The sequence below is a fragment of the Coregonus clupeaformis genome, chromosome 2, assembly GCF_020615455.1.
Source record: "Coregonus clupeaformis isolate EN_2021a chromosome 2, ASM2061545v1, whole genome shotgun sequence".
Classification (NCBI taxonomy): Eukaryota; Metazoa; Chordata; class Actinopteri; order Salmoniformes; family Salmonidae; genus Coregonus; species Coregonus clupeaformis.
Window position 1 is genome coordinate 26,565,026 of NC_059193.1, and position 27,521 is coordinate 26,592,546.

At 44.6% G+C, this 27,521-nt stretch overlaps 2 protein-coding genes across 4 annotated transcripts; both read left to right on the plus strand.

Moving 5' to 3' along the window:
- On the plus strand, positions 1-16,371 carry LOC123481277 (BCL-6 corepressor-like protein 1). 3 transcript variants are annotated; one of them, XM_045227159.1, is made up of 3 exons: positions 1-156; positions 13,575-13,665; positions 13,793-16,371. In XM_045227159.1, exons 2-3 carry the CDS (start codon positions 13,660-13,662, stop codon positions 16,160-16,162), a joined length of 2,376 nt encoding a protein of 791 aa, XP_045083094.1. In that variant the 5' UTR covers positions 1-156; positions 13,575-13,659; the 3' UTR covers positions 16,163-16,371. The 3 variants fall into 3 exon arrangements, with proteins under 3 accessions (XP_045083094.1, XP_045083091.1, XP_045083098.1); XM_045227156.1 differs by lacking the exon at positions 1-156 and adding an exon at positions 4,359-4,525; XM_045227163.1 differs by lacking the exon at positions 1-156 and adding an exon at positions 4,359-4,525 and having other exon boundaries at positions 13,592-13,665.
- LOC121532322 (BCL-6 corepressor-like protein 1) lies at positions 16,170-27,089 on the plus strand. Its single transcript, XM_041838216.2, has 10 exons — positions 16,170-16,371; positions 18,389-18,524; positions 18,636-19,112; positions 19,517-19,725; positions 20,006-20,275; positions 23,570-23,736; positions 23,973-24,118; positions 24,246-24,323; positions 24,576-24,732; positions 24,957-27,089. Exons 4-10 carry the CDS (start codon positions 19,531-19,533, stop codon positions 25,270-25,272), a joined length of 1,329 nt encoding a protein of 442 aa, XP_041694150.2. The 5' UTR covers positions 16,170-16,371; positions 18,389-18,524; positions 18,636-19,112; positions 19,517-19,530; the 3' UTR covers positions 25,273-27,089.
- The last annotated feature ends 432 nt before the right edge of the window (positions 27,090-27,521 follow it).

Genomic DNA, 27,521 nt, shown 5'->3' on the forward strand with positions numbered 1-27,521 from the left:
CGGGCGATGAGGGAAGTCAAAATTTCACTCTGGAATTATTCTACCAAAAATGAATATTCCTGACCCCTAACAGAAGTCACCAAGTCTCAAGCAATCACTTGTCGCGGTGTGAAAGGCTCTATTTGCAAGCTTTGCGAGGGCAGTTTGGAGCGCAAGGTAAGGCGGTGCGATACCATGCGATTAATAACAAAGGCGTACTGGCGAGCAGGGGGCATTAAGGGGGGCATTGCACTACGCCATGGAGGGCAACAGTCAACTCTCCCAAACTTTGCTGTCAATAATTGTGTACAGTAAAGTTTGTAAATCCATGTACAGGCCATAACAAACCTGTCTAAAGGTATTCAAGGTGTGCACTTGGTAATTTAAAGACGTCTTCAAGTGTCAGGATAAACATGTCACATGTTTCTTGGGGTGAAATCCTGTCTCAGTAGGCAGTGGTCCACATTATATTTCGCTAAGGCTACTACATCCCAAAAAAGATGTAACGTGAATTCTAGTTTCACACTGTATTTTATTATAATATTATTGTCCATCTGCCATGAGTTTACACCTCAGTGGCATCCTCAACCTGCCAATTTAGAACATCGTCTCCAACTTCTTCTCTGCCTCCATGGTAAAGGCTTGGATGATTTACTCCCTTATCGACGTAAACATTATACCAGGTAATGGCAACCGCGAACTCAGACGTGACAGGACATGCCTTAGGCCTACTCTATAGCGGCATTATCCCAGGCCTAGGTTGTTTGGATGAGGCATTAGAATATTCCATAAATCGACCAAATTTACTAAAAGTAGCCTAAGCCCCGTTTTGAAAGGGAACGACGGTCATTTTCACAAGGCCTTCAACAAAACACTGCGGCTTCATTCACTGTGAACTTGCTGTTTTAAGTGTGATTGTTTTGATCAACAGTCAGATTTACACTGGAGTACTGTAATTCACTATATTTAAGTTGTTTGAGCCTATAGCTTCGAACGTCCGGTGGTAGTGGCAGTGACTAAAACTAGTCGATAACTGGAGAAGCCCGTAGCAGCCGGTCACTACCGGGATTGCTTTCGCTCTGTCGTTGAGGTCTCTGGGTAACCCCCTCTCCGACGCAATGCAATGTGAAGTCTGCCAACAACCTGGTTCCGCTTATAGGAAGGCACATTCAAAATCAGGCGTGTTATTCTGTAGCATGGGCGGTGTGATGCGTATATTTGTCCTATTTTTGATATTTGGCTATATGTCAATATTAGGCTGTCCGCCGACATGCAGCACTCCCTGCTGTTCGCGAGTGAACGGTGTTGGGCAATGGGTAAATTATCCTACACACCGAAAGATATCTTCACCTAGATGAAGCCTGCGAAATAGTTGAAAGACGAACGTGTGTCGGTCCGATGGGGGTGCATCACTGTGCTGCAACGGCTGCAGCCGGGAGACAGTGAAGAAATAGGTCATTGTTAAACGACCAACATACATTTTTACTTCTATCATCATTTAGACTACCTGACATTTAGACATTTGCTATAACGGAATGTATATATATAAATGTCTGTCATTCACAAGTCGGTGATATTGTATTCCATGGTTACTTCGTTTTTACCTGCATAGGCTATGATGCAGGTAAGAGTCCCGCGCCGGCCTGATTCTAAATAGCCGAAATTGTTATAAACCATGTGCCAAAGGCTTTTCTCTAGATGCCAACTGTAAGAGCGCGTGGCCTGCAGAATGTTTTGGGGTCGGCTATTATGTTTATTCTGCATTAATCAAAACAACCCAGGCTTCGAGACCTGTCTCTAACCGTTTTGACCTTGCAAGGTAATATAACTTATAGGTTCTCAGCCTCTTTATATCGCCTGAGTCTCCAAACATTCAAATGTATTTTTTAGGACAGGTGCCTGTTCAAGTTAACTGTAAGATGTATCCAGATAACCTGACACTCGTTGAAACTTGTAATCAGTGTTATATTGGTGTAAAGTCAGCTGATCCTCTAACCTTGATCATTCACACCTATTTTACCTCAACATTATTTACAACTCTATGAAAACAATTAATCAATGCTCAAAAACGTTTAGTTGACTTGATATATGTGTTGTTAATTGTTAATTACCACCTGTAATGGCTTATATGAGTGGAGTGATTATTAGCATAATATTTTGTCATAAAAACATGTAGGTCACTTTAAATGTTGAAATAATAATCTCTGAACTAACAGAACTTGGCTGACACACTTCTAAAACATCAAGCATGTCTAACAGTCTTATTGATTGCAAATATATTGGTCATCGTGATAATCACTCAATAAAAAGGCCTTCATGCGGGAAATGGTGCCAATATTATTTAATATTATATGAGATAAAGGTAGAATTGCTCAACACATTATGCAGATTTTTCAAAAACAGTGATTCATCTCAGCTTCTGTAGTCTATTTCTAGAATGACACTGTCTTGCATGGCCTACAATCTAGAAATCGATGTCCATGGTTGTCTAGAAATCAGTGAGACCAACAGAAAAAAATAGCCTATTGCATGATATGACGGGTCAGGTTGTCATGTGTTTCAAATGATGAAATACTGATCAGAGACTGAAATTATAAAATGTAATGCACCTCTAAATGAAACTACCCTTGTCTTATTTGAGTAATCTTGAGTGATAGAGTTTGCCATATACACTGAGCATACAAAACATTAAGAACACCTTCCTCAGAACAGCCTCAATTCGTCGGGGCATGGAATCTACAAGGTGTCTAAAGCATTCCACAGGGATGCTGGACAATGTTGACTCCAATGCTTCCCACAGTTGTGTCAAGTTGGCTGGATGTCCTTTGGGTGGTGGACCAGTCTTGATACACACAGAAAACTGTTGAGTGTGAAAATCCCAGTAGCGTTGCAGTTCTTGACACACTCAAACCTGTGCGCCTGGCACCTATTACCATGCCCCGTTCAAAGGCACCTAAATATTTTGTCTTGCCCATTCACCCTTTGAATGGCACACATACACAATCCATGTCTCAATTGTCTCAACGTTAAAAATCCTTATTTAACCTGTCTCCTCCCCTTCATCTACACTGATTGAAGTGGGTTTAACAGGTGGCATCAATAAGGGATCATAGCTTTCACCTGGATTCACCTGGTCAGTCTATGTTATGGAAAGAGCAGGTGTTGCTAAAGTTTTGTACACTCAGTGTATATTTGGAATTTTCCCTATTTCAGTCATAAAGCCAGTGTGAATTCATTTGAAACCATTCATCCTCAGATATTGATTTTAATCTCAGAATGTTAGTCTAACGGATAAAACTATCCACACAGTGATGAAGAAATGAATAACCATGAAAGATGGGTCAACAGGCTGTGACTGTATGAATGAGTTTGAGAAGGAAGGGACAATGGCATTAAAGAAGTGGAGGAGTTGGGAGGAGAGCAAAGGTCAATGTAAAGGTTAATGGGAGAGAGACCAGGTAAATAAACATACAGGAAACAGAATCAAGTGATATAGGGGAGGGGAGACAGATGTGGGGTGTGGAAATTGTGCATTTCTGGATATCAGTCATTTAGGATTATGATTGGGGAGGGGATTGAAATTTAAGGTGGATGCCTGGAATAGGCGAGAAAGGGGATTGTATTCAGGGAAGTGATGGAGGTCAGTGTTAGGGTGTTTGAAGTACAAGTTGGTTGGAGGCCTGGTTGTCAAAGGAGAGACCAGGGGAGAGGCAGTGAGGGGCAATGTGCATTGTTAAGTAGTGTAAGCAGGGCGTGTACAACTGGGCCTGGAGGGGTGATAATATAATGTGGTCGTATTAATCTTAATTCTTGTCGTTAAAATGTAATGTTTTTTGCTTTATATGAAAGTCTGTCCAAATAGATTTCTGCCGCCTACAACAAGGCTATATTCCTAGACCATACATCAAATCCATAAAGCCTACAGTAAGTTGTTATGATAATGATGGGGACTCCATAATATAAATACACCGTGAAATTTGAGTATTTCCCCTTCACACACCCGACAGGATCTCGGGCCCCTCGTGTTAATTCCTTTGAACCAATACCTCGCTCACTTCTTTTGTTGGACCGCTTTAGTCCATAATGCAACCATCCGCAGGGGTACTTCAATTCATTGGATTATTAATTATTGTTATTCGTGCATTCATTCAATATAAATCGGTGTCTTTATGATGAAAATGTCCATTTTCACTTTGTTACTTCGGTAAGCTTTTTCAGTTTAGCGCACCGCTGCGATCCCCCTTTCCCCTTGAGCGGCTGGAGTACTGCGTTGCATGCTGGTACTTGCAGTCATTACTCCTCCCACCACAGGATTTGTATCGTTTGCGCGTGGGTAGCCAAACACTACAAATCCCAGACTATCAGTCCACCTTCTCTCCCATCAGACCGTATACCGAGATACAGTACGGACTGTCTTGACGAAACCCCCCCGGACTTTAAGAACCGAAAACCGTCGAGATTAGTGAACAGCAACCGACAAGAACGAAAGACTTGATTCTCGCTGGAGCTGTGATATATACTGTTCATTTACACCCTGGACGAACGGGTTTGTAATTGTTTGTGCCATTTGACATCGTTATCTTGCTTGCTAAGTACCCGTCGAATTATTCCGTATCAGGGACGAGACGACTCGGTTCGGGTCGGACTCATGCATGTCTTTGAACACAGAAGCGGTTCGATAAGGGCCGATGAAAGACAGTCAAATCAACATTTTGTGTCGCACGGCCGGAGATAAATACAGTAGCCTGTCTAAACATGCAAGGCACTGTGTAATGCAGACAAATACTGGCTTCGCGGAGACTTTGCTGCGCAGGGATCTGACATTTTTTCGTGGTATTTTGAACCTGAGTTACATTTTGATTTCCTTATTATGTACGGTGCACGTTACAGTAGCCAACTACAAGTTCTGTGTAGATTGTTGCCCTACCCTCTGTTAGTTCTGAAATACTTTTAATCAGAAAATGAGCAAAGGAAACAGTCTGCTAAAGTGCAATGTATCCCTCATGCGGTCAATTTCAGTCTATTCAATACAGTCCAACATTATATCATTACCTCGTTTCTTCAATCATGTTATTTATCAGTAAAAGACGTCATGGACACTTTACCTCGTGGTCTATGGATTGATTAAATAATATGGTCATTGGAGTTTGGAATGTTTGTTCCGTGATATTTGGCTATCGATTGATGTTGGCAACATTATGTGACGGTAGTTGTCCACATTGTGCATGTAGGGTATCGTGCAAGTGCGGATGAACGATGTAAGTATTTGATAAGGCAAAATAAATTATCGTGTCAGTCGTTTCGTTCTAGATATTGGAAATGCATGCTTTGTAGCCTATTGTACTGGTTGCTATCGCATCATTCTCGCTTCAAAAATCAAGGATAAATTTGGTTCCATTTTGATCATGTGTAGTCTGTTTTGACTGATCACCTGAGAGGCAATAGTGTCGTCCTTTCCTATTATGATACGACTGCTCTCCAGCTATTTGGGCGAGTGGGATGCCCGGAGTTTTAGCATGAATACGTTGTTTTTATAGAGATTTAACCAATTTTTCGATTAGTTGAACTGGTGGAATAAAACGACTATATTTTGTTCATCATCAAAAGCATAGATTTGACACTCGGATGCGTCTCTTTTGTGCATGAAGGCTGCGCAGTCAATTGACCGGGAGCAAGTAGTCTGGAGTCTGAGGGAGATTATTTTATTTATATTTTAGACGTAGCCGATTGACTCTATGGGATAGCCACCTCATTATAGTTGGGACAGGTGTGACTTTGTTTTGCCAGCATGAGAAAAACAAAATATATGTTTCTCAAATACATCCATAGCATTCCAATTGGCTACTCAGCAGAGGAGACGATTTAACTGTAGCACAAAGACAAACTAGCTGTATTAGCAAGTAGCAACATAAGGTTATGCGATAATGAATGCAGAAACCTCTTATATTCAGTTATATGCTTGAAACTATATTCAACCCATGTTTGCCGATTTCAGCGGAGAGACGGAGCCTACCTGGGCTGTCACTCACGTTTTACGGTACGGGTATGTTTCGGCAACTACAATGATTGGTTTTGACAAGTAGCATCAGCAACTGTTCAGTCAGTTGTAATGATGAATTGCAGAAAATCATTAACTCTCTACATAGATATCTTTTTTTTCTCAAATCTCTTCGCATTCACATTTGTATACCTAAACAAGCTCCGCACAAACAGACATCAATGGAGCACACAGATTATCATATTATCACATTCACATTAATTGTTAGAATATTACTTACGATTCAGTATTAATATCAATTATGTAGTGGTAAAATTGTTTTGCTAATTTGCATAATTGCAAACATAACGAGAGAAAAAAAACTCTGTTCATGATTCCACTCCTTCACAAAGAGGCAGGCGCAATTAAAAGTCAGTCAGATCAATAATATAAGTGTTCTGAGCTTTGAGCAACGCTGGGAGCAATATTTAGATGTTGACCCGTAATCGATTTTCTTTATTGTGTACAAAATATACACTGAGTGTACAAAACATTAAGAACACCTTCCTAGTATTGAGTTGCACCCCCCTCAGAATAGCCTCAATTCGTTGGGGCATGGACTCTACAAGGTGTCGAAAGCATTCCACCGGGATGGACTCCAATAGTTCCCACAGTTGTGTCAAGTTGGCTGGATGTCCTTTGGGTGGTGGACCATTCTTGGTATACACGGGAAACTGTTGAGTGTGAAAAACCCAGTAGCGTTGCAGTTCTTGACACATTCAAACTGGTGTGCCTGGCACCTGCTACCATACCCTGTTCAAAGGCACTTAAATCATGTGTCTTGCCCATTCACCCTCTGAATGGCACACATGCACAATCCATGTCTCAATTGTCTCAAGGCTTAAAAATCCTTCTTTAACCTGTCTCCTGCCCTTCATCTACACTGATTGAAGTAGATTTAACAAGTGGAAACATATTACACTGTGTTGTTTGAATTTTGATAGCATTTTAATGTCGGCATATTGGGAAGATAGTCCATCTGGAGACGTTCATATTGAAACATATCTTCTTACTTTTTTAAGTTCCTAACTTGTTTGATAAGATTAGTACAGGTGTTCTCAGGGGATGCCACAGGAGGCCCAGACCACAAGTTTGGGAACCACTGTACTAACTTCTGCCTTTGCTTGCTTCCTCTCTCTCTCTCTGTCTCCTCTGCTTCCTCCTGCATGCATTGCAGCCTGACTCAGCCTTACCACTGAGCGTCACAGCACTATCTGTCTCAGTATCCTACTCTCTGTAAAGCAAAGTTATTATAACTTAGTAGCCTACTTGTTGCTCCTGCTGAGGTAAGCTCCGTTTAACGTTAGCCAGCTAGAAGGATGAAGTAAGAAGCTAAGTAATACTAGCCAGAGCCCTTCAACATTACTGTAATTAAAGTCTCTGCTGGCAGCTAGCCACCTGACTCACTGACATATCTATAAGCGACTATTTACCAGTTGTGTACTCATTCTCAGAGAGTCGGTTTTTGTTTGTTTGGGGGATGTCTGCAGAGACGGCAGGAGACGCGGAACGGTTTTAAAATTGCCTTTTGTCCGGCATCTCGCAAACACACTGTCAGCAGCGTCTTTAGTGGCCTACTTGAGCTGACTCCGAGCTGGGGTAGGTCGTTTCACGTCTCAGGCCCTCGGGCCTGTGCCGCGAGAGGGCGGAGTTAGCCGTTTGAGAGAGAGGTGAATGTGTTGTTAAAAAGGCTAATCCAGTGCCTCCCGAGTTGCACAGCGGTCTAAGGCACTGCATCGCAGTGTTGCGGCGTCACTACAGCCTGGGGTTCGATCCCAGGCTGTGTCATTACCGGCCGTGACCAGGAGTCCCATAGGGCGGCGCACAAATGGCCCAGCGTCGTCCGGGTTAGGGGAGGGTTTGGCCGGGGGACTTTTTTTGTCTCATCGCGCTCTGGTGACTCCTTGTGGCGGGTCGGGTGCCTGCAGGCTTACTTCGGTTGTCAGTTGAACAGTGTTTCCTCTGACACATTGGTGCAGTTAGCTTCCGGGTTAAGCGAGCGGGTGGAGCGGGTGTTTCGGAGGACGCATGACTCGACCTTCACCTCTCCCGAGCCCGTTGGGGAGTTGCAGCAATGAGACAAGATAGTAATCACGAAATTGGGGAGAAAAAGGAGGTACATTTTTTTAATAAATAAAAGGCTAATTCTGGGGACGCAGGCGAACATAACAAACAAACCACTTTTCATGATTCCACTCGTTCGCGAAGAGGCAGGCACAATTAAAACTCAGTCAGATCAATAATATAAGCGTTATGAGCTTTGATCGACGCTGGGAGTAATATTTAGATGATGACCTGAAACTGATTTTATTTATTGTGTACAAAATATACACTGAGTGTACAAAACATTAAGAACACCTTCCTAATATTGAGTTGCACCCCCCATTTTGCCCTCAGAACAGCCTCAATTCGTTGGGGCATGGGACTCTACAAGTTGTCGAAAGCGTTCCACAGGGATGGTTGTCCATGTTGACTCCAATGCTTCCCACAGTTGTGTCAAGTTGGCTGGATGTCCTTTGGGTGGTGGACCATTCTTGATACGCACAGGAAACTGTTGAGCGTGAAAAACCCAGCAGCGTTGCAGTTCTTTACACATTCAAACTGGTTTGCCTGGCAACTACTACCATACCCCGATCAAAGGCACTTAAATTGTGTGTCTTGCCCATTTACCCTCTAAATGGCACACATACACAATCCATGTCTCAATTGTCTATGCTTGAAAATCATTCATTAGCCTGTCCCCTTCCCTTCATCTACACTGATTTGAAGTGGATTTAATAACAAGTGACCTCAATAAGGATCATAGCTTTCACCTGGTCAGTCTATGTAATGGAAAGGACAGGTGTCCTTAATGTTTTGTAGACTCAGTGTATATAAACTGAACAAAAATATAAACGCAACATGTAAAGTGTTGGTCCCATGTTTCATGAGCTGAAATATAACATCCCAAACATTTTCGCAAAATACACGCAAAAAAGCTTATTTCTCTAAAATGTTCTGCACAAATTTGTTTATATCCCTGTTAGTGAGCATTTCTCTCTTGCCAAGATAATCCATCCACGTGCCAGGTGCGGCATATCAAGAAGCTGATTAAACAGTATGATCATTACAAAGGTGCACCTTGTGCTGGGGACAATAAAAGGCTACTCTAAAAGGTGCAGTTTTGTCACACAACACAATGCCACAGATGTCTCAAGTTGAGGGAGCGTGCAATTGGCATGCTGACTGCAGGAATGTCCACCAGAGCTGTTGCCAGAGAATTGAATGTTCATTTCTCTACCATAAGCCAGTGTCGTTTTAGAGAATTTGGCAGTGCAACCGGCCTCACAACCGCAGACCACATGTATGGCGTCGTGTGGGTGAGCAGTTTGCTAATGTCAACGTTGTGAAAAGAGTGCCCCATGGTGGCAGTGGGGTTATGGTACGGGCAGGCATAAGCTACGGACAACGAACACAATTACATTTGATTGATGACAATTTGAATGCACAGAGATACCGTGACGAGATCCTGAGGCCCATTGTCGTGCCATTCATCCGCTGCCATCACCTCATGTTTCAGCATGATAATGCACGGCCCCATGTCACAACGATCTGTACACAATTCCTGGAAGCTGAAAATGTCCCAGTTCTTCCATGGCCTGCATACTCACCAAACTTTGCACAGCCATTGAAGAGGAGTGGGACAACATTCCACAGGCCACAATCAACAGCCTGATCAACTCTATGCGAAGGAGATGTGTCATGATGTCGCAAGGATTTGGAAGCTGAAAATGGAAGCTGAATTCCTGGAAGCTGAAAATGTCCCAGTTATTCCATGGCCTACATACTCACCAGACATGTGATCCATTGAGAATGTTTGGGATGCTCTGGATCGACATGTACGACAGCGTATTCCAGTTCCCAACAATATCCAGCAACTTTGCACAGCCATTGAAGAGGAGTGGGACAACATTCCACAGGCCACAATCAACAGCCTGATCAACTCTATGCAAAGGAGATGTGTCACGCTTCATGATGCAAATGGTGATCCCACCATTATACCAGATACTGACTGTTTTTCTGATCCACGCCCTATTTTTAAAAATATATCTTTGACCAACAGATGCATATCTGTATTCCCATTCATGTGAAATCCATAGATTAGGGCCTAATGAATTTATTTCAATTGACTGATTTCCTTATATGAACTGTAACTCAGAAAAATCTTTGAAATTGTTGCATGTTGCTTTTATATTTTTGTTCAGTGTATATACATTACCAGTCAAAAGTTTGGACAGAGCTACTCTTTCAAGGGTTTTTCTTTATTTTTACAAAATCTTTTTTGGAATAATAGTGAAGACATCAAAACTATGAAATAACACATATGGTATCATGTAGTAACCAAAAAAGTGTTAAACAAATCAAAATATATTTTATATTTGAGATTCTTCAAATAGCAACCCTTTGCCTTGATGACAGCTTTGCACACTCTTGGCATTCTCTCACCCAGCTTCATGAGGTAGTCACCTGGAATGCATTTCAATTAACAGGTGTGCCTTCTTAAAAGTTAATTTGTGGAATTTATTTCCTTAATGCGTTTGAGCCTATTAGTTGTATTGTGACAAGGTAGGGGGGGGATATACAGAAGATAGCCCTATTTGGTAAAAGACCAAGTCCATATTATGGCAACAACAGCTCAAATAAGCAAAGAGAAACGACAGTCCATCATTACTTTAAGACATGAAGGTCAGTCAATCCGGAAAATTTCAAGAACTTTGAAAGTTTCTTGAAGTGCAGTTGCAAGCGCTATGATGAAACTGGCTCTCATGAGGACTACCACAGGAATGGAAGACCCAGAGTTACCTCTGCTGCAGAGAGTAAGTTCATTAGAGTTACCAGCCTCATAAATTGCAGCCCAAAGAAATGCTTCACAGACTTCAAGTCACAGACACATCTCAACATCAACTGTTCAGAGGGGACTCTGTGAATCAGCCCTTTATGGTCGAGTTGCTGCAAAGAAACCACTACTAAAGGACACCAATAAGAAGAAGAGACCTGCTTGGGCCAAGAAACACTAGCAATGGACATTAGACCGGTGGAAATGTGTCCTTTGGTCTGGAGTCCAAATTGGAGATTTTTGGTTCCAACCGCCGTGTCTTTGTGAGACGCAGTGTGGGTGAACGGATTATCTTCGCATGTGTAGTTCCCACCGTAAAGCATGGAGGAGGAGGTGTTATGGTGTGGGGGGTACTTTGCTGGTGACACGGTCTGTGATTTATTTAGAATTCAAGGCACACTTAACCAGCATGGCTACCACAGCATTCTGCAGCGATACGCCATCCCATCTGGTTTGGGCTTAGTGGGACTATCATTTGTTTTTCAACAGGACAATGACCCAACACACCTCCAGGCTGTGTAAGGGCTATTTTACCAATAAGGAGAGTGATGGAGTGCTGCATCAGATGACCTGGCCTCCACAATCCCCCACCTCAACCCAATTGAGATGGTTTGGGATGAGTCGGACGGCAGAGGGAAGGAAAAGCAGCCAACAAGTGCTCAGCTTATGTGGGAACTCCTTCAAGACTGTTGGAAAAGCATTCAAGGTGAAGCTGGTTGAGAGAATGCCAAGAGTGTGCAAAGCTGTCATGAAGGCAACGGGTGGCTATTTGAAGAATCTCAAATATAAAATATATTGGTTACTACATGATTCCATATGTGTTATTTGATAGTTTTAACGTCTTCACTATTATTCTACAATATAGAAAATAGTTTTTAAAAAGAAGAAAGAAAACACCTCCCGAGTGGCGCAGCGGTCTAAGGCACTGCATCTCAGTGCTTGAGGCGTCACTTCAGACCCCCTGGTTCGATTCCAGGCTGTATCACAACCGGCCGTGATTGGGAGTCCCATAGGGGGGGTGACAGAGGTACGGACAGAGGTCCGGACATTGGCGTCCTCATATGTATCTACGGCCCTGGTTACAGTCTCCTGGCCTATCTGATGAGATGTCACTGTTAACTGCTCTCTTTACTTTGGAATTTGGGTATCATGGTCAAGGCAGGGAAACAGAAGCTAGACTTGCATTTGGAGTCTTCTTTACTCCCCAGTGCTTTGAGCTGTACCAATTGTTCATTCTTGATAACAGAGTATCTGTAGTTAAGAATTTGAATTACATTATATGGCGTCATTCCTCAGGTTCTCTTCTCCTTGACCCTCGGATTGATTTCTTAAATGAGCTGGAAATGGGTTGAGGGTTGAGACCACATGAATGAGTTTGGTATAGGGATTTCAGAATGTTACCCCCACCTGCTTCCCATGTTTCTACTTCTCTCTGTGGTCTCAGACAGTCCACTGTGCTGCAGCGTGCATGGCTTGGTCAGCACTGACCGAGTCCATCCGTGCAACACTAAGGAGAACTGTGAGAGAGGTAATAAAATATGGTTTCCATCTTTAAAGCAATATGTGCCAATTTCCCTTGGTTAAGAGTAGGGCTGAGACGATACCAGTATCGCAATATTTTTTCCATGGCAAAAAATAACTGCTGTATGTAAAATATTGTGTGCTATAGCTTGGAAAATAAATACATGTGACACTCTGGATGACAACATAATGATGTTTGTTTCCAACATTAGGGCTGTTCCTCCTAAATAAGTGAAATCCGCTTCGTGTTTTGTTTCCTTGCCTCGATACTAACGAGTTTCGTGATGCTGGTTTCATCCCGGCCCTAGTTAAGAGGGCAAAGCATCAAACTCCAATGTTAGGATCTTTATGTCCATGCAAATAGGCCTACTCATAGCTAAAATATAAATGTAGAGTAAGTGAAAGTTATTGGCAAATATGCCTTGTACCAATATTGGATTTTTCTTGATAAGATTAACATACCAAATAAAATGTTAAATAATATATAACATATATTTTTACTTCAACAACCAAGCCTTCCTGGATTGTTTCACTGAGGACAGTGTGACATCTCTCGTCATCAAGCTTCTCTTAGGACTTAGACACACCACTAGTGTTTGCTGGCCGAGAGTTCTTAGCACCTCTGAACGTAATTTGCGAATCGAGTGTGGTCAGTGTCGGCAGTCAGACGTCTACATGGGGTGGTCCCTAAAACACAGTGCGCGGAATGACCGGCAGACCAACGCTAGATCCATATTTGGTGCGATGTGTGTGCGAGCCTTTACACACAGAAAACAATCTAGCACTTTCTCAAAAAAAAAAAAAAAATCGTTAAACAATGATGTTTAGCCCAAATGTGCCAACTTAACATAAATCTATATGAATATATAGTAGCGTTAGCAGTAGGCTGGCTAATCGGTTTCGTAATATTTTGCTAACCTCTTCTATGACAAGACTCATGAGCTAAAAATAATGAGCCATTTGACCAGTTTCGGGTGTATTGAGCCAATGGCACCATGATGAAAAAGAAATGCAATATCTGTGCAATTGTCTCTTTTCCAGAATGTTTGACCTATAAAAAAAAAAAAAATGCAGTTACAGCTTTGTTTTATGTTAATGTTTTATGTTAAATAAGCTCATCACAGATCATACTACAGTATGTCATATCTGTTCATTCAACAGCATATCATCCTATACAGAGGAAGACCCCCTTGCTGCAGACCTGAGGTCAACTACACCTAAGAAATGTTGTGTTAAAGAAAAGCATATGCAGGTAATTGTTGTGCCTGAACACTGACTGAGTGAACTGTAAGCTTCACAGATGATGCTATGGTGCTTTACCTGAGATATATTTGCATGAGCAGTGAACATGGGCTTTATGTACCTTTCTTGTTATCTAGGTGGATCCAACTCCAATGAATGTAGGGGATGGAGGCACGGTGACCCGAGAGATCGGTGCTCCGATTAAAGCGTCTGCGAGCATGGTAGGGAATCGCCCTCAGACGCTGCCCCAGGAGCTCAGAGGAGATGTGCCCCTCAGTCAGCCAAACAAGACCACCACAGCAACAGACTGTAAAACGCCGGTCAACGTCTGTTCAGACCCTAGCAACTTCAACCATTGCCCAGTGGTCCATCCTCCGCAAGAACACAACAATGCTCCAACGTCAGGCCCTCCCCTCATTAGCTCTGACAAGAGAGCAGACAAGAGGTCAGAGGTCCCTAAACCCAAGGCTGATGGTGCTGGGGTCGTTCCCATACATCAGTGGCCGTGTGGTACAAAGAACAGCCCTGGTGACCCAGTTAACCCAAGTCACAGCAGTGTGACGTCCAATAAAAAACCACATACTCAGACCCAGCCAGTGATTGGTCTTCCAGCTGGGTTTCAGTGCTCAACACTATTTAAACCAGGCCAGCCTGTTGCTTTTCTTCCCTCCACTAACTTTTCATCTCCACTCTGCAAAATCACTCTTCCACCCGCGTTGGGTCAGATCGCAGCATTGCGAGAAGCCACAGCCAGCCAGTTTCAGAAGGGGAGTCAACCACAAAGCGCAGCTGCTGGCATGGCACCACTGCTGCGGACCTATCCATATCACTTCTCAGTGGGTCGAAGTCCAGCACCTGAAAAGAAAACACCCACTGCAACACCCAAACTCAAATGTAACTCGACGTCCAGTAGCAAGAGCTCCAAAGCTGGAGGAGAGCATAAATCCTCCATCGCCTCAGTGGTGGCCTCTCCCACTATCACTCTCCCAATACAGCACCCAGCATTAGCCTCTGCCCCACCAACCCGCTTCACGTTGTCTCCCACCGCTGCCATCTGCTGTGGCCCTGCACTGGCCAGCATCACCACTCAGGGCAGGCTGCTGAACCATGTGGAGAAAGGCCCTCCGCACCGCAGTGCAGACAAGACATCCGTAGGCTTTCTAAAACTGAAGGCTCCATCTGCTGCTGAGGACCGTGTGGTTGCTTGCCCGACTGAAGCAAGGGATGTGCCCCTTGACCTGTCCGCCAAGTCGAAGCGACCAAAAGCAGTCAAAGACCCTCCAAACATGGTTGCCACCACAGAGCATCTCCATAACGAGGCATGTCAGAAAGTTGCCCTCCATCCAAAGAGGCCCCATACTACAACGTATGGCTCTGCCGTGCCATACCCGATCCTACCCGACACTCACAGAAATGGGGCTTATCAAAAGCAGAGCAGCAGGCCCCTAAATCACCAGGGTTTGGAACCCAACTCATCCTGGGTCAAAGGTTCCTCTCAAGGCCCCATTAATAACCTCCCAGGAACCTATGTAGGTGTGGCCAGCCCCATACTTGCTTCCACCCTACGTAGCAAAGATGGGAAGGGGTCCTTTGAGGACGAGTTCCAGACTTTTGCTAGACAGGAGACTATCTCTATCATTGACCAAGGGGAACACCTGGCCTCAAGGGGAAAGAAGGCATTGTTCATGACGAAGGGGAACCAGCACGTTCATGGTATCAAGCACCCTAACAGTACCAGCCCAGCTGTAACACAAAGCTGTCCCTTTAAGGGGGCTTTCTCCACAGCTCTGCCCGGCTCTACCAACTCACACTCTCATCAGAAATCTGCAAGTGTCAAAGCAGCAATCCCATACTCCCTCACTGTCGTCAAGCCATTATGGCAGCAACCACCACTTCTTCCTTACCAAGGTGCTTCTGTTCAAAGAAAGGTAAGTCAAGGGACTCACAAGGTCAAGGGGGCCACAAGTTCAGAAGGTTCCAAATTTCAAAGCCCTTCCAGAATGTCCCCCCTGTCCAACCTTGAGTCCATAGTGAAGCAGAAAGCTCTAGAGACCACTGCATTGACTGGTGAGGGATACTGCCATCTATCGCCTGTGGCATCCAGAAAGCCTGTGGTGAGCACCCACACAGTGGGCCAGGACACATTGTTCCGTCAGACTGCTTCCTTTGGATGTCCACCTATCAGATCTGTGGAGAACAAAGAGACACTTTCCTCTCAAGGGGATTCCACACAAGTTATGAACAAAGTTGAGAAAACAGGTGTCTCTGAGTCCAGAGAAAAGAGCTCTGAGAAACATGTTAAACTGGGGGAGCATGCAGGTGGCAAAGAGATACAGGTCTTTGGAAGTAGTGGTTCAGCTAACAGAAACAGGATGGACAGCAAATTAGCCCAGGAGTTGGAGGGAGGAATGGTGAAGGAGGAGAGTAAGGCTCCTGCTGGTCTGCTCCCCGTGCTAAATTGGAGGGGATTGCCCTATCCATCCTCACTGGCCAGTGTGCAGGGGTAGTCGAGGTGGAGAAGAAGACGAATGGAACTAAAGAGGAGTCCCCCACCAAAGCAAAAGCTGCCTTCACCAAACAGAAGAAGCCCCCTAGTCCAAGGAAGCCAACAAAGGAGAAGGCATCACCGGACCATTCAAAGAAGGCTGTGGTGCCAGTGAAGAAAAAGCCAGGCCAGGAGACCACTCCAGTTAAGAAAGAACCACGTCCCAAAAAGGTACGTTGTTATTCTGCTTTTGTAATATTTACAATTCCATTTAGATGAGTTGTTTTGATTATGTGTTGTACAATGACATTATTCTCTTTTGTTGGTTGAACAAAGGAAGAAACATATTACATTCACACACTTGACTCTCTTGTCCGCATTTATTATGAAGCAGAATTGAAAAAATATGTGAAATATCAACCACCCATCAACTTACAGTGGCTTGCGAAAGTATTCACCCCCCTTGGAATTTTTCCTATTTTGTTTCCTTACAACCTAGAATTAAAATGGATTTTTGGGGGGGTTTGTATCATTTGATTTACACAATATGCCTACCACTTTGAAGATGCAAAATATTTTTTTGTGTGAAACAAACAAGAAATAAGACAAAAAAACAGAAAACTTGAGCGTGCATAACTATTCACCCCCCCCCAAAGTCAATACTTTGTAGAGCCACCTTTTGCAGCAATTACAGCTGCAAGTCTCTTGGGGTATGTCTCTATAAGCTTGGTACATCTAGCCCCTGTAACTCAGTTGGTAGAGCATGGCGCTTGCAACGCCAGGGTTGTGGGTTCGTTTCCCACGGGGGGCCAGTATGAAAATGTATGCACTCACTAACTGTAAGTCGCTCTGGATGAGAGCGTCTGCAAATGACTAAAATGTAAAATGTAGCCACTGTGATTTTGGGTTCCGCTGGTGTACAGCATGTCCAAGACATTTAAATGTTTCCCCTTAAACCACTCGAGTGTTGCTTTAGCAGTATGCTAAGGGTCATTGTCCTGCTGGAAGGTGAACCTCTCAAATCTCTGGAAGACTGAAGCAGGTTTCCCTCAAGAATTTCCCTGTATTTAGCGCCATCCATCATTCCTTCAATTCTGACCAGTTTCCCAGTCCCTGCCGATGAAAAATATCCCCACTGCATGATGCTGCCATCACCATGCTTCACTGTGGGGAAGGTGTTCTCGGGGTGATGAGAGGTGTTGGGTTTGCGCCAGATATAGTGTTTCCTTGATGGCCAAAAGGCTCAATTTTAGTCTCATCTGACCGGAGTACCTTCTTCCATAGGTTTGGGGTGTCTCCCACATGCCTTTTGGCGAACACCTAAAGTGTTTGCTTATTTTTTCTTAAAGCAATGGCTTTTTCTGGCCACTCTTCCGTAAAGCCCAGCTCTGTGGAGCGTACGGCTTAAAGTGGTCCTATGGACAGATACTCCAATCTCCGCTGTGGAGCTTTGCAGCTCCTTCAGGGTTATCTTTGGTCTCTTTGTTGCCTCTGATTAATGCCCTCCTTGCCTGGTCCAGGTTTGTTGTGGTGCCATATTCTTTAAATTTTTTAATAATGGATTTAATGGTGCTCCGTGGGATGTTCAAAGTTTCTGATATTTTTTTATAACCCAACCCTGATCTGTACTTCTCCACAACTTTGTCCCGACCTGTTTGGAGAGCTCCTTGGTCTTCATGGTGCAGCTTGCTTGGTGGTGCCCCTTGCTTAGTGGTGTTGCAGACTCTGGGGCCTTTCAGAACAGGTGTATATATACTGAGATCATGTGACACTTAGATTGCACACAGGTGGACTTTATTTAACTAATTATGTGACTTCTGAAGGTAATTGGTTGCACCAGATCTTATTTATGGCCTTCATAGCAAAGGGGGTGAATACATTTGCACACACCACTTTTCCATTATTTATTTTTTGAATTTTTTGAAACAAGTTATTTTTTTCATTTCACTTCACCAATTTGGACTATTTTGTGCATGTCCATTACATGAAATCCAAATAAAAATCAATTTAAATTACAGGTTGTAATGCAACAAAATAGGAAAAACGCCAAGGGGGATGAATACTTTTGCAAGGCACTGTACCTGTCTGTATTATGATTCAAGTATACTGATTGAAATACAAAGGCAATTCAGTGCTTATACAGTCCGGTTGTTTCTCCGTATGCTCTCCATCACCATCAAAGCTTTACGATCAATTGCCTGAATGGCCTATTTAGTGCTCTCACTCTGTCCCTTGTGTGTTGCAACAGAAGAAACCAGGTGCACCTGTACTGGAGCACAGTCTGTCGCTGGCTGAACCATCCCCACACAGGGAGGAGGGAGAGAACACTAGCAGGGAGAAGAGCAGCCCCACTGATAACAAGCAGACTGCTCACAACAAACCAGGTAGGCTGTCTCTTCTGATAGTCTAGAATAGAACTTCACATATTACGTCAGCCAAAGATCTAATCAGAAATCCTTTATTATGATTCCTCTGTCTACGTTGTTTTGACGTAGGTTTCACAGGTAGCGGGAGCAGTCCTCTCCCCAGTCCCCAGTGCTCTGAGACCCCAATCTCCTTCAGCAGCCCTGGAAGACCCAATAAGGAGCCCTCATCCTCAGAGAGCTCCACCCCCAGGCTGAGGAGGGGCCGACGGAGGGGTGATGAGGCTTGGCTGGACGACTGGGGATTCGCTACTCCCTCTCCTCCACCTCCCCCAACTCTCCCTCCCCCCCCTACATACCCTCCTCTCCAGCCTGCCCGCCGGCCCAGGGGCAGACCGCGCACCAACCCCCTGCCTGAGAAGGCTGCCCAGGGCAAGGCCAGATCCGCGCCCAACACTGATGGAGACTCCCCCAAACACAAGAAACGGTCCCGTTGCCGGAACAGGAAATACCAGAATGGGGAGTACATCACGGGGAAGGACAGGGATGGAGACGGAGAGGGGGAGGAGAGATCTGTCACCACCAGGCAGGGCACTCAATCTGGATCAGGTACTGTTCAGCTGGAAATTGAACAAATAGAAGCAGCTGCAGGTTTGTCTGGATGTGGTTATTATCACAGTGGGCCTTACACAAGGCAAAGTTGGTACGAGTTGAATGACTGAATAGAACTGTATACAGTGTAACTGGTTTCGTATGCAGTAGCTTCCCACTATTTGCAGCTTATTATGTGAAAACATCCATATATCCTTAAAGTGCCGTTAACCCACTGTTTATTTTGGATGGCACACTTCAGGAGAGATGGAAGGCATGTTTACTGCGATGGGGCTTTGGTTCTAGTCTCATTGTTTTCTTGTCTTGTAGCTTCCTATGAGCCTGTCAGTACACAACATGTTTAAATAACACCCAATACACTGCTTAGAACCATTGAGTAAATATTTGCTGTGTTTCTGTAGATTTGACAACTGGCATGTACCCACGCCTCAGTGCCACTCTGACCTGCCGTGGCGCCAGCCCAGAGCCTGGTCCCAGGAGGCCCTCGTTCACCCGCTCAGGGTCGGTGAGGCGCCCGGAGAGAGAGGCCTCCCCAGAGCCCAGCGACAAACCCTCTGGGAAGAGAAAGTTCAAGAGCAAGCACTTGAGTGACACAGATGAGCCCAAGAAGGTAGGAAGTTCAGCAGCATCCATCGCAGAGGCCATAGATCTGGACTTTGTGTTTCCTGTCAAACAGATCCTTGTTGTGAGATACAGTGTGCCGTGATGAGCCTAAATGCTTGGCTCATGGTGCCCCCTTGTGGCTTAAATCACTACTACAACTTATTTCATTTTATTTGTGCTCTGGCAGCTGATTTCCTCCAGCACAGAGTGTGAGGCCGTTCGTCCATGCTGTGACTCTCCGTCACACATGACTTTCTCATTACCCTGCAAAATGTGTATTCTTTAAGCAGCTCAAGACCAAACGTTGCAGCTTGGGCAAGCGCCCTGCCTCTGTGGCAACGGATGACGACAGCCCCAACGCTAAGAAACCAGCAGGCCTCCAGGCCACCCCTAAGTGCTCGTCCTCCCCTCCTGCCAGTAAGAAGGGGACCTCAGGGAGGGGAGGGGCATCAGAGTCTCCCCCTAGCAGACCTGTTCCTCCAGAGGTTCGCCGGCTCATTGTCAACAAGAACGCCGGGGAGACTCTGCTACAAAGAGCCGCCCGATTGGGCTACCAGGTACTGCTCTACTGCTCCACCCAATCACCTGCCTGCATTCATGCTCAGCGCTTTTCCCCCTATCATTACTCCTGTGTGGTGGGCCCCATACCCCATACCAGACCCTAACCCAACGATGTTTCAGTTTATCAGACATGAATTGACATTACATTTACATTTTAATCATTTAGCAGACGCTCTTATCTAGAGCGACTTACAGTTAGTTAGTGTATTCCTCTTAAGATAGCTAGTTGAGACAACTATATATCACGGTCATCATAGTAAAGACATTTTTCTCAATAAAATAGTTTAGTCAGTATGTACACTACATGGCACCACAAAAGTATGTGGACACCCCGTCAAATTAATGGATTTGGCTATTTCAGCCACACCGGTTACTGACCGGTGTATAAAATCGAGCACACAGCCATGCAATCTACATAGAAAAACATTGGCAATAGAATGGCCCGTACTGATGAGCTTTGCGACTTTCAACGAAGCACCACCTTTCCAACAAGTCAGTTCGTCAAATTTCTGCCCTGCTAGAGCTGCCCCGGTCAACTGTAAGTGCTGTTATTGTGAAGTGGAAACGTCTAGGAGCAACAACAGCTCAGCCGCGAAGTGGTAGGCCACACAAGCTCACAGAACGGGACCGCAGAGTGCTGAAGCACGTAGCGCGTAAAAAATCGTCTGTCCTCGGTTGCAACACTCACTACCGAGTTCCAAATTGCCTCTGGATGCAACGTCAGCACCATAACTGTTTGTTGGGAGCTTCATGAAATGGGTTTCCATGGCCGAGCAGCCGCACACAAGCCTAAGATCACCGTGCGCAATGCCAAGCGTCGGCTGGTGTGGTGTAAAGCTCGCCACCAGTGGAAACGCGTTCTCTGGCGTGATAAATCATGCTTCACATTCTGGCAGTCCGACGGACTAATCTGGGTTTGGCGGATGCCAGTAGAACGCTACCTGCCCCAATGCATAGTGCCAACTGTAAAGTTTGGTGGACGAGGAACAATGGTATGGGGCTGTTTTTCATGGTTCGGGCTAGGCCCTTTAATTCCAGTGAAGGGAAATCTTAACGCTACAGCATACAATGACATTTTAGACGATTCTGTGCATCCAACCTTGTGGCAACAGTTTGGGGAAGGCCCTTTCCTGTTTCAGCATGACAATGCCCCCGTGCACAAAGCGAGGTCCATACAGAAATGGTTTGTCGAGATCGGTGTGGAAAAACTTGACTGGCCTGCACAGAGCCCTGACATCGACCCCATCGAACACCTTTGGGATGAATTGTAACGCCGACTGCGAGCCAGGCCTAATCGCCCAACATCAGTGCCCGACCTCACTAATGATCTTGTGGCTGAATGGAAGCAAGTCCCCGCAGCAATGTTCCAACATCTAGTGGAAAGCCTTCCCAGAAGAGTGGAGGCTGTTCTAGCAGCAAAGAGGGGACCAACTCCATTTTACTGCCTATGATTTTGGAATGAGATGTTCGACGAGCAGGTGTCCACAAACTGTTGGCCATGTAGTGTATTTGAACATACAGTTGAAGTTGGAAGTTTACATACACCTTAGCCAAATACATTTAAACTCAGTTTTTCACAATTGCTAACATTTAATCCTAGTAAAAATACCATGTCTTAGGTCAGTTTGGATCACCACATTATTTTAAGGATGTGAAATGTCAGAATAATAGTAGAGAGAATGATTTATTTCAGCTTTTATTTCTTTCATCACATTCCCAGTGGGTCAGAAGTTTACATACACTCAACTAGTATTTGGTAGCATTGCCTTTAAATTGTTTAACTTGGGTCAAACGTTTCAGGTAGCCTTCCACAAGCTTCCCACAATAAGTTGGGTGAATTTTGGCCCATTCCTCCTGACAGAGCTGGTGTAACTGAGTCAGGTTTGTAGGCCTCCTTGCTCGCACACGCTTTTTCAGTTCTGCCCACACATTTTGTATAGGTGTGAGGTCAGGGCTTTGTGATGGCCACTCCAATACCTTGACTTTGTTGTCCTTAAGCCATTTTGCCACAACTTTGGAAGTATGCTTGGGGTCATTGTCCATTTGGAAGACCCATTTGCGACCAAGCTTTAACTTCCTGACTGATGTCTTGAGATGTTGCTTCAACATATCCACATAATTTTCCTTCCTCATGATGCCATCTATTTTGTGAAGTGCACCAGTCACTCCTGCAGCAAAGCACCCCCACAGCATGATGCTGCCACCCCCGTGCTTCACTGATGGGATGGTGTTCTTCGACTTGCAAGCCACCACCTTTTTCCTCCAAACATAACGATGGTCATTATGGCCAAACAGTTCTATTTTTGTTTCATCAGACCAGAGGACATTTCTCCAAAAAGTACAATATTTTTCCCCATGTGCAGTTGCAAACCGTAGTCTGTCTTTTTTATGGCGGTTTTGGAGCAGTGGCTTCTTCCTTGCTGAGCAGCCTTTCAGGTTATGTCGATATAGGACTCGTTTTACTGTGGATATAAATACTTTTGTATCTGTTTCCATCAGCATCTTCACAAGGTCCTTTGCTGTTGTTCTGGGATTGATTTGCACTTTTCGCACCAAAGTACGTTCATCTCTAGGAGACAGAACGCGTCTCCTTCATGAGTGGTATGACGGCTGCGTGGTCCCATGGTGTTTATACTTGCGTACTATTGTTTGTACAGATGAACGTGGTACCTTCAGGCATTTGGAAATTGCTCCCAAGGATGAACCAGACGTGTGGAGGTCTACAATTATTTTTCTGAGGTCTTGGCTGATTTCTTTAGATTTTCCCATGATGTTAAGCAAAGAGGCACTGAGTTTGAAGGTAGGCCTTGAAATACATCCACAGGTACACCTCCAATTGACTCAAATGATGTCAATTAGCCCATCAGAAACTTCTAAAGCCATGACATCATTTTCTGGAATTTTCCAAGCTGTTTAAAGGCACAGTCAACTTAGTGTATGTAAACTTCTGACCCACTGGAATTCTGATAAAGTGAATTATAAGTGAAATAATCTGTCTGTAAACAATTACTTGTCATGCACAAAGTAGATGTCCTAACCGACTTGCCAAAACTATAGTATGTTAACAAGAAATATGTGGTGTGGTTGAAAAACGAGTTTTAATGACTCCAACCTAAGTGTATGTACACTTCCGATTTCAACTGTATATAGACATCATTTATTTATTTTTGCTACAGCAAATACAGTGTCTTATAAGACAAGTGCAAGTGTTATTCATATATTTCTTGTATTATTTCTTGTATTATTTCTTGTGGTGTTAAACCCTTGCTGTGTGTCCGTCCCTCCTGCAGGACGTGGTGCTCTACTGTCTGGAAAAAGATGTGCGGGAGGTCAATCGGCGTGACAACGCAGGTTACACGGCTCTCCACGAGGCGTGCTCTCGAGGCTGGAGCCACATCGTCCAGGTGCTGCTGAAACATGGGGCCGACGTCAACTGCAGCGCCCAGGACGGAACACGGTGGGCGTCTAATGACTTCTGAACACTTAATGAGGGCTCAGACTTGGAGAGCATATTGTTTGCCATACACTCCTGAGCTGAAGGGTTATGCCTGCAATAAAGGACTTTCATTCTAGACTATATCTGTTGCATAAAATAGAGCATTCACGCTTGGCTTATATGAGATCCGTTGTAATGCAGTTTAAATGTATGTTGATGAAACGAGAAAAGTAACACGTGTTATTGTATTTTGTCAGGCCCATCCACGACGCAGTAGCCAGTGATAACCTGCCTGAGGTGTGGATGCTGCTGAACCACGGAGCAGACCCCACCCTGGCTACCTACTCTGGACAGACGGCGGTCAAACTGGCCCAGAGCCCCAGCATGAAGACCTTCCTCAAAGGTACTCTAACCTGTCATCTCCTTCACCTTTGACCCCTGTGACACACATCACAGTCTGTCATTTTCTGAACATCACAGAGGAGTGCTTGGTGGAGTTTCAATCTGACCCTGGATCTGCTTTGTTTCAGAATACTTCACAGACCTGGAGGGGAGAAGTGACCAGGACCCCAGTCTGCCATGGGACTTCTACAGCAGCTCTGTGTTTGGTAAGAAACCTTCGTTTGATTGGTTTCTTTTCCTAACCATTGACCTCTGCATCCACTGCCATGTATCCACTCTTATCCGTGTTATGACTTGTATATGCCATGATTAGAATGCGTAGTGTGGGTGTTATGAACCGGACAGTCCACTAGGGGGAGCCTTAAGCCCATGGTGAAACGAGGCTTATAGTCCTTAGAACAAAGGTGAATCGAGTTTTCCCGGCAGTCCTGAGCTCACATCACTACATGTTTTTTCAGAGAATGGCCAGGAGGCATGCTGGGACTTCCTGCTCTCTCAGCGGGAGGAGGACGAGGGGAGGATGGAGGGAGACTCTGATAGGGACTGTCTCATGTTTGAATTCTCCTCGGAGCCCCTCTTACCCTGTTACCATGTCCAAGTGTCATTAACCCAGGGGTGAGTCAACACCAGAGCAGAAAATCACCTGTCAACACAATCATTCACACACATAGTCCCAGCTTTTCCACCCATATTCTAGTGCTTTTTGTTCCTTACTATTTGAAACCCAGAAGCACCTTTTGAAATCCTTCAAACCGCTCTTCAGCCATCAGCTTGTTGGAATCAGCTTGTTGGATAGGCTCAGCTAGTTCTAAAACCAACCCTGCATTTGTCCCTGACAGCTTTTGCAATTGGTTCCTGTTGACGGACGTCCTGAAGCGGCTGAAGATGTCCTCCCGGATATTCCGGGCGCGGTACCCGCACTTGGAGGTGGTGAGCCTGGCGCGGACGGAGCTGTGTAGGCAGGTGTCTGTCAGCCATGTGAGCACAGCCTCTGCACAGCCTCAGGGAGAGGAAGAGGGAGAGGGGCCGGTGGAGCTGGTCCGCTGTGTCCCGGAGCTCCAGGGACTGCTGGGTTCCTCCATTCACATCCTACAGGAGGACGAGGGGGAGGAGGAAGGGGACAGGACGGATACAGCCACGCCCTGCAGTCGGTAGCCCCCACCCCTCTGCTCTCTCTCAGCCCCTCACACATCCAAACTGTTCCCCTACACGTCCCCAGAGTCTCACCCTAACCTCCCGCGAGCAGCAGATTAAAATAAACAATGTCGGGAGGCTCCAGCTGTTGTAATGGTGGTTGTGGTATGGTGAAATGAAACAATGTCTACGCCACAGGAGGCTGGTGGCACCTTAATTGGGGAGGACGGACTTGTGGTAAAGGCTGGAGTGGAATTTGTGGAATGGTATCAAATACATCAAACACATGGTTTCCAAGTGTTTAATGCCATTCCCTTTGCTCCGTTCCGACCATTATTATGAGCCGTCCTCCCCTCAGCAGCCTCCACTGGTCTACGCCACTGGGAAGAACACACCTCACTAATGACCTGGGACCGCCACATTGAGGAGAAATGGGGGTCAAAGCGGCACCACCTTGAGGATGGGTGTGGGTGCTCGGTGCTGGAGAGCAGCTTTCAGGTTCCAATCTGTAGGTATTTTTCAGGACCCAATAAATATTCTGGTAACATATTTTTTATGATTCTATATGTATATGGTACTATATGTATATCTTGCCACCAGGGCGATCACATTTGGTTGTAATGTATCCGTGTGGCTAGGGATGGATTATGTTTAGGGTTTTCTTTTTGTGGTTTTGTTCAGTTTGTTTGCTCCTGAGGGAAAGATAATATTTTGGGGTGGGAGATAATCCAAGGCTTTTATTTGGGTGAACTCTTGCGTGCAGCTAAAAGGTTTACAGCCAGGCCAGGCCAGCTAACAGTAGCAGGAAGGCCCCAAGGCCAGATTAACATGGGAGACCCAGAGACCACGGACACACACACAGACACATAATCTGCCCAGCTAACAGAACCATAGAACCACAGTGATCCATTTCATCATTCAACCACACAGTACTCTCAAGTTGCTAAGTAGATGGCCATTCAGTTTGTGTTACTTTTCTTTTGTCTTTCATTTTGCAGTGCACATGATTTCACCAAGCATCTTAGGTGTGTTAACCCGCGGCCTACCTGTAGGCTTCTTAACCTCAGATCATGGATTGATTTAGTTGAACTTGAGAATTAATACTTGTTTACAGATCTCAACAGATGGAAAGGTGTCGCTGTAGTTTTCTTCACTCCTCCTGCTTACCAGATGATGGGAGTGAGAGTAGAAGTAGGATCTGTGGGGAGACCAGCGTCCTCTGCTCCTCTGTTCTGACTGCAACCCTTCACTTTGCTGCATAAGACTGACTCACAGGAGGGATAGGATAGGTATCCTTTTACTGCACCTTGCTCATCCCCCCTCATGGGGTTACGGACGGACTCCAACGTGCTATGTGGCGTGTGTTTTATTTACACTGTTGTTTGTGCTTAATTTAATAGTCATTAATATATTTGACCTCTTGTGTATCTGACAAACAATTTATGAAAAATTGCTTTGTATGGTTGGTGCTTCATTTCAAATGTACAATTCAGGATCCTTCTTGAGATTTTTTTTTTTTTTTTCTTATTGCAAACAGTATTTTAACAAGCAAAAGTACAGTTTTATTGTACTGGTGCTAAGCTAGAATTTGTGTTGACAATCAATGATGTTTTTGTTTGAAGTTAAAACCAATAAATTATATTTAATTAAGATGAAGTGACAGAAATGTAAAGAAAAAGTATAGTTTCATTACCTATGGTGAAGAAAGTGGAACACATCTAGTCTGGAGAAGAGGACAATGTACTGCTTGTGTGAGTGCTGTTAAAACAGGTTAACCTTCTATTCGATTTATTTTTAATTTTTAAATCAACCAGAATAAAGCATGATTGTGAAGTATTGTTTGTGAGGTATTCATTTGACTCATCAGAAAGCAAATTCTATTTACAGTCCGTTGCTCTGTGCTCTTTTTAAGATAACGGTTACCGCGACCTTTTACATTGTAAACCGTATTGCGTAAGCCTAAAGGCAGACAGATGTTAGCTGGACTTAATCCTCAGACTGGTGATAAATTGCCCTTTTGAAGAGATCATCAGTGTCAGGTATGTATGTAGTCTATCCAATCTTATCATTAGTCATATAATACCCATGACGACCAATAGCAGATAAAACATTTACAGCCTAAATAGAGATTACCTTCTCTGAAATGTCGTGCAGAACTTGCACTGTCAAGGAAATATCCATCTTCGTATGAGATTCAAAGGTACACAGCATGACTCAAACCCCAGCATGGTGCTGTGATAAGGATGGGATGCTATGAGACTCGAAATTGA

Bases quoted from the DNA above. Each gene is read 5' to 3' on its own strand.
- LOC121532322 (XM_041838216.2), top strand. From the start codon at position 19,531: ATGTACCCACGCCTCAGTGCCACTCTGACCTGCCGTGGCGCCAGCCCA. The intron at 24,119-24,245 runs GTACTCTAACCT...GCTTTGTTTCAG, and splicing joins CATGAAGACCTTCCTCAAAG to AATACTTCACAGACCTGGAG. The intron at 24,733-24,956 runs GTGAGTCAACAC...TGTCCCTGACAG, and splicing joins CAAGTGTCATTAACCCAGGG to CTTTTGCAATTGGTTCCTGT.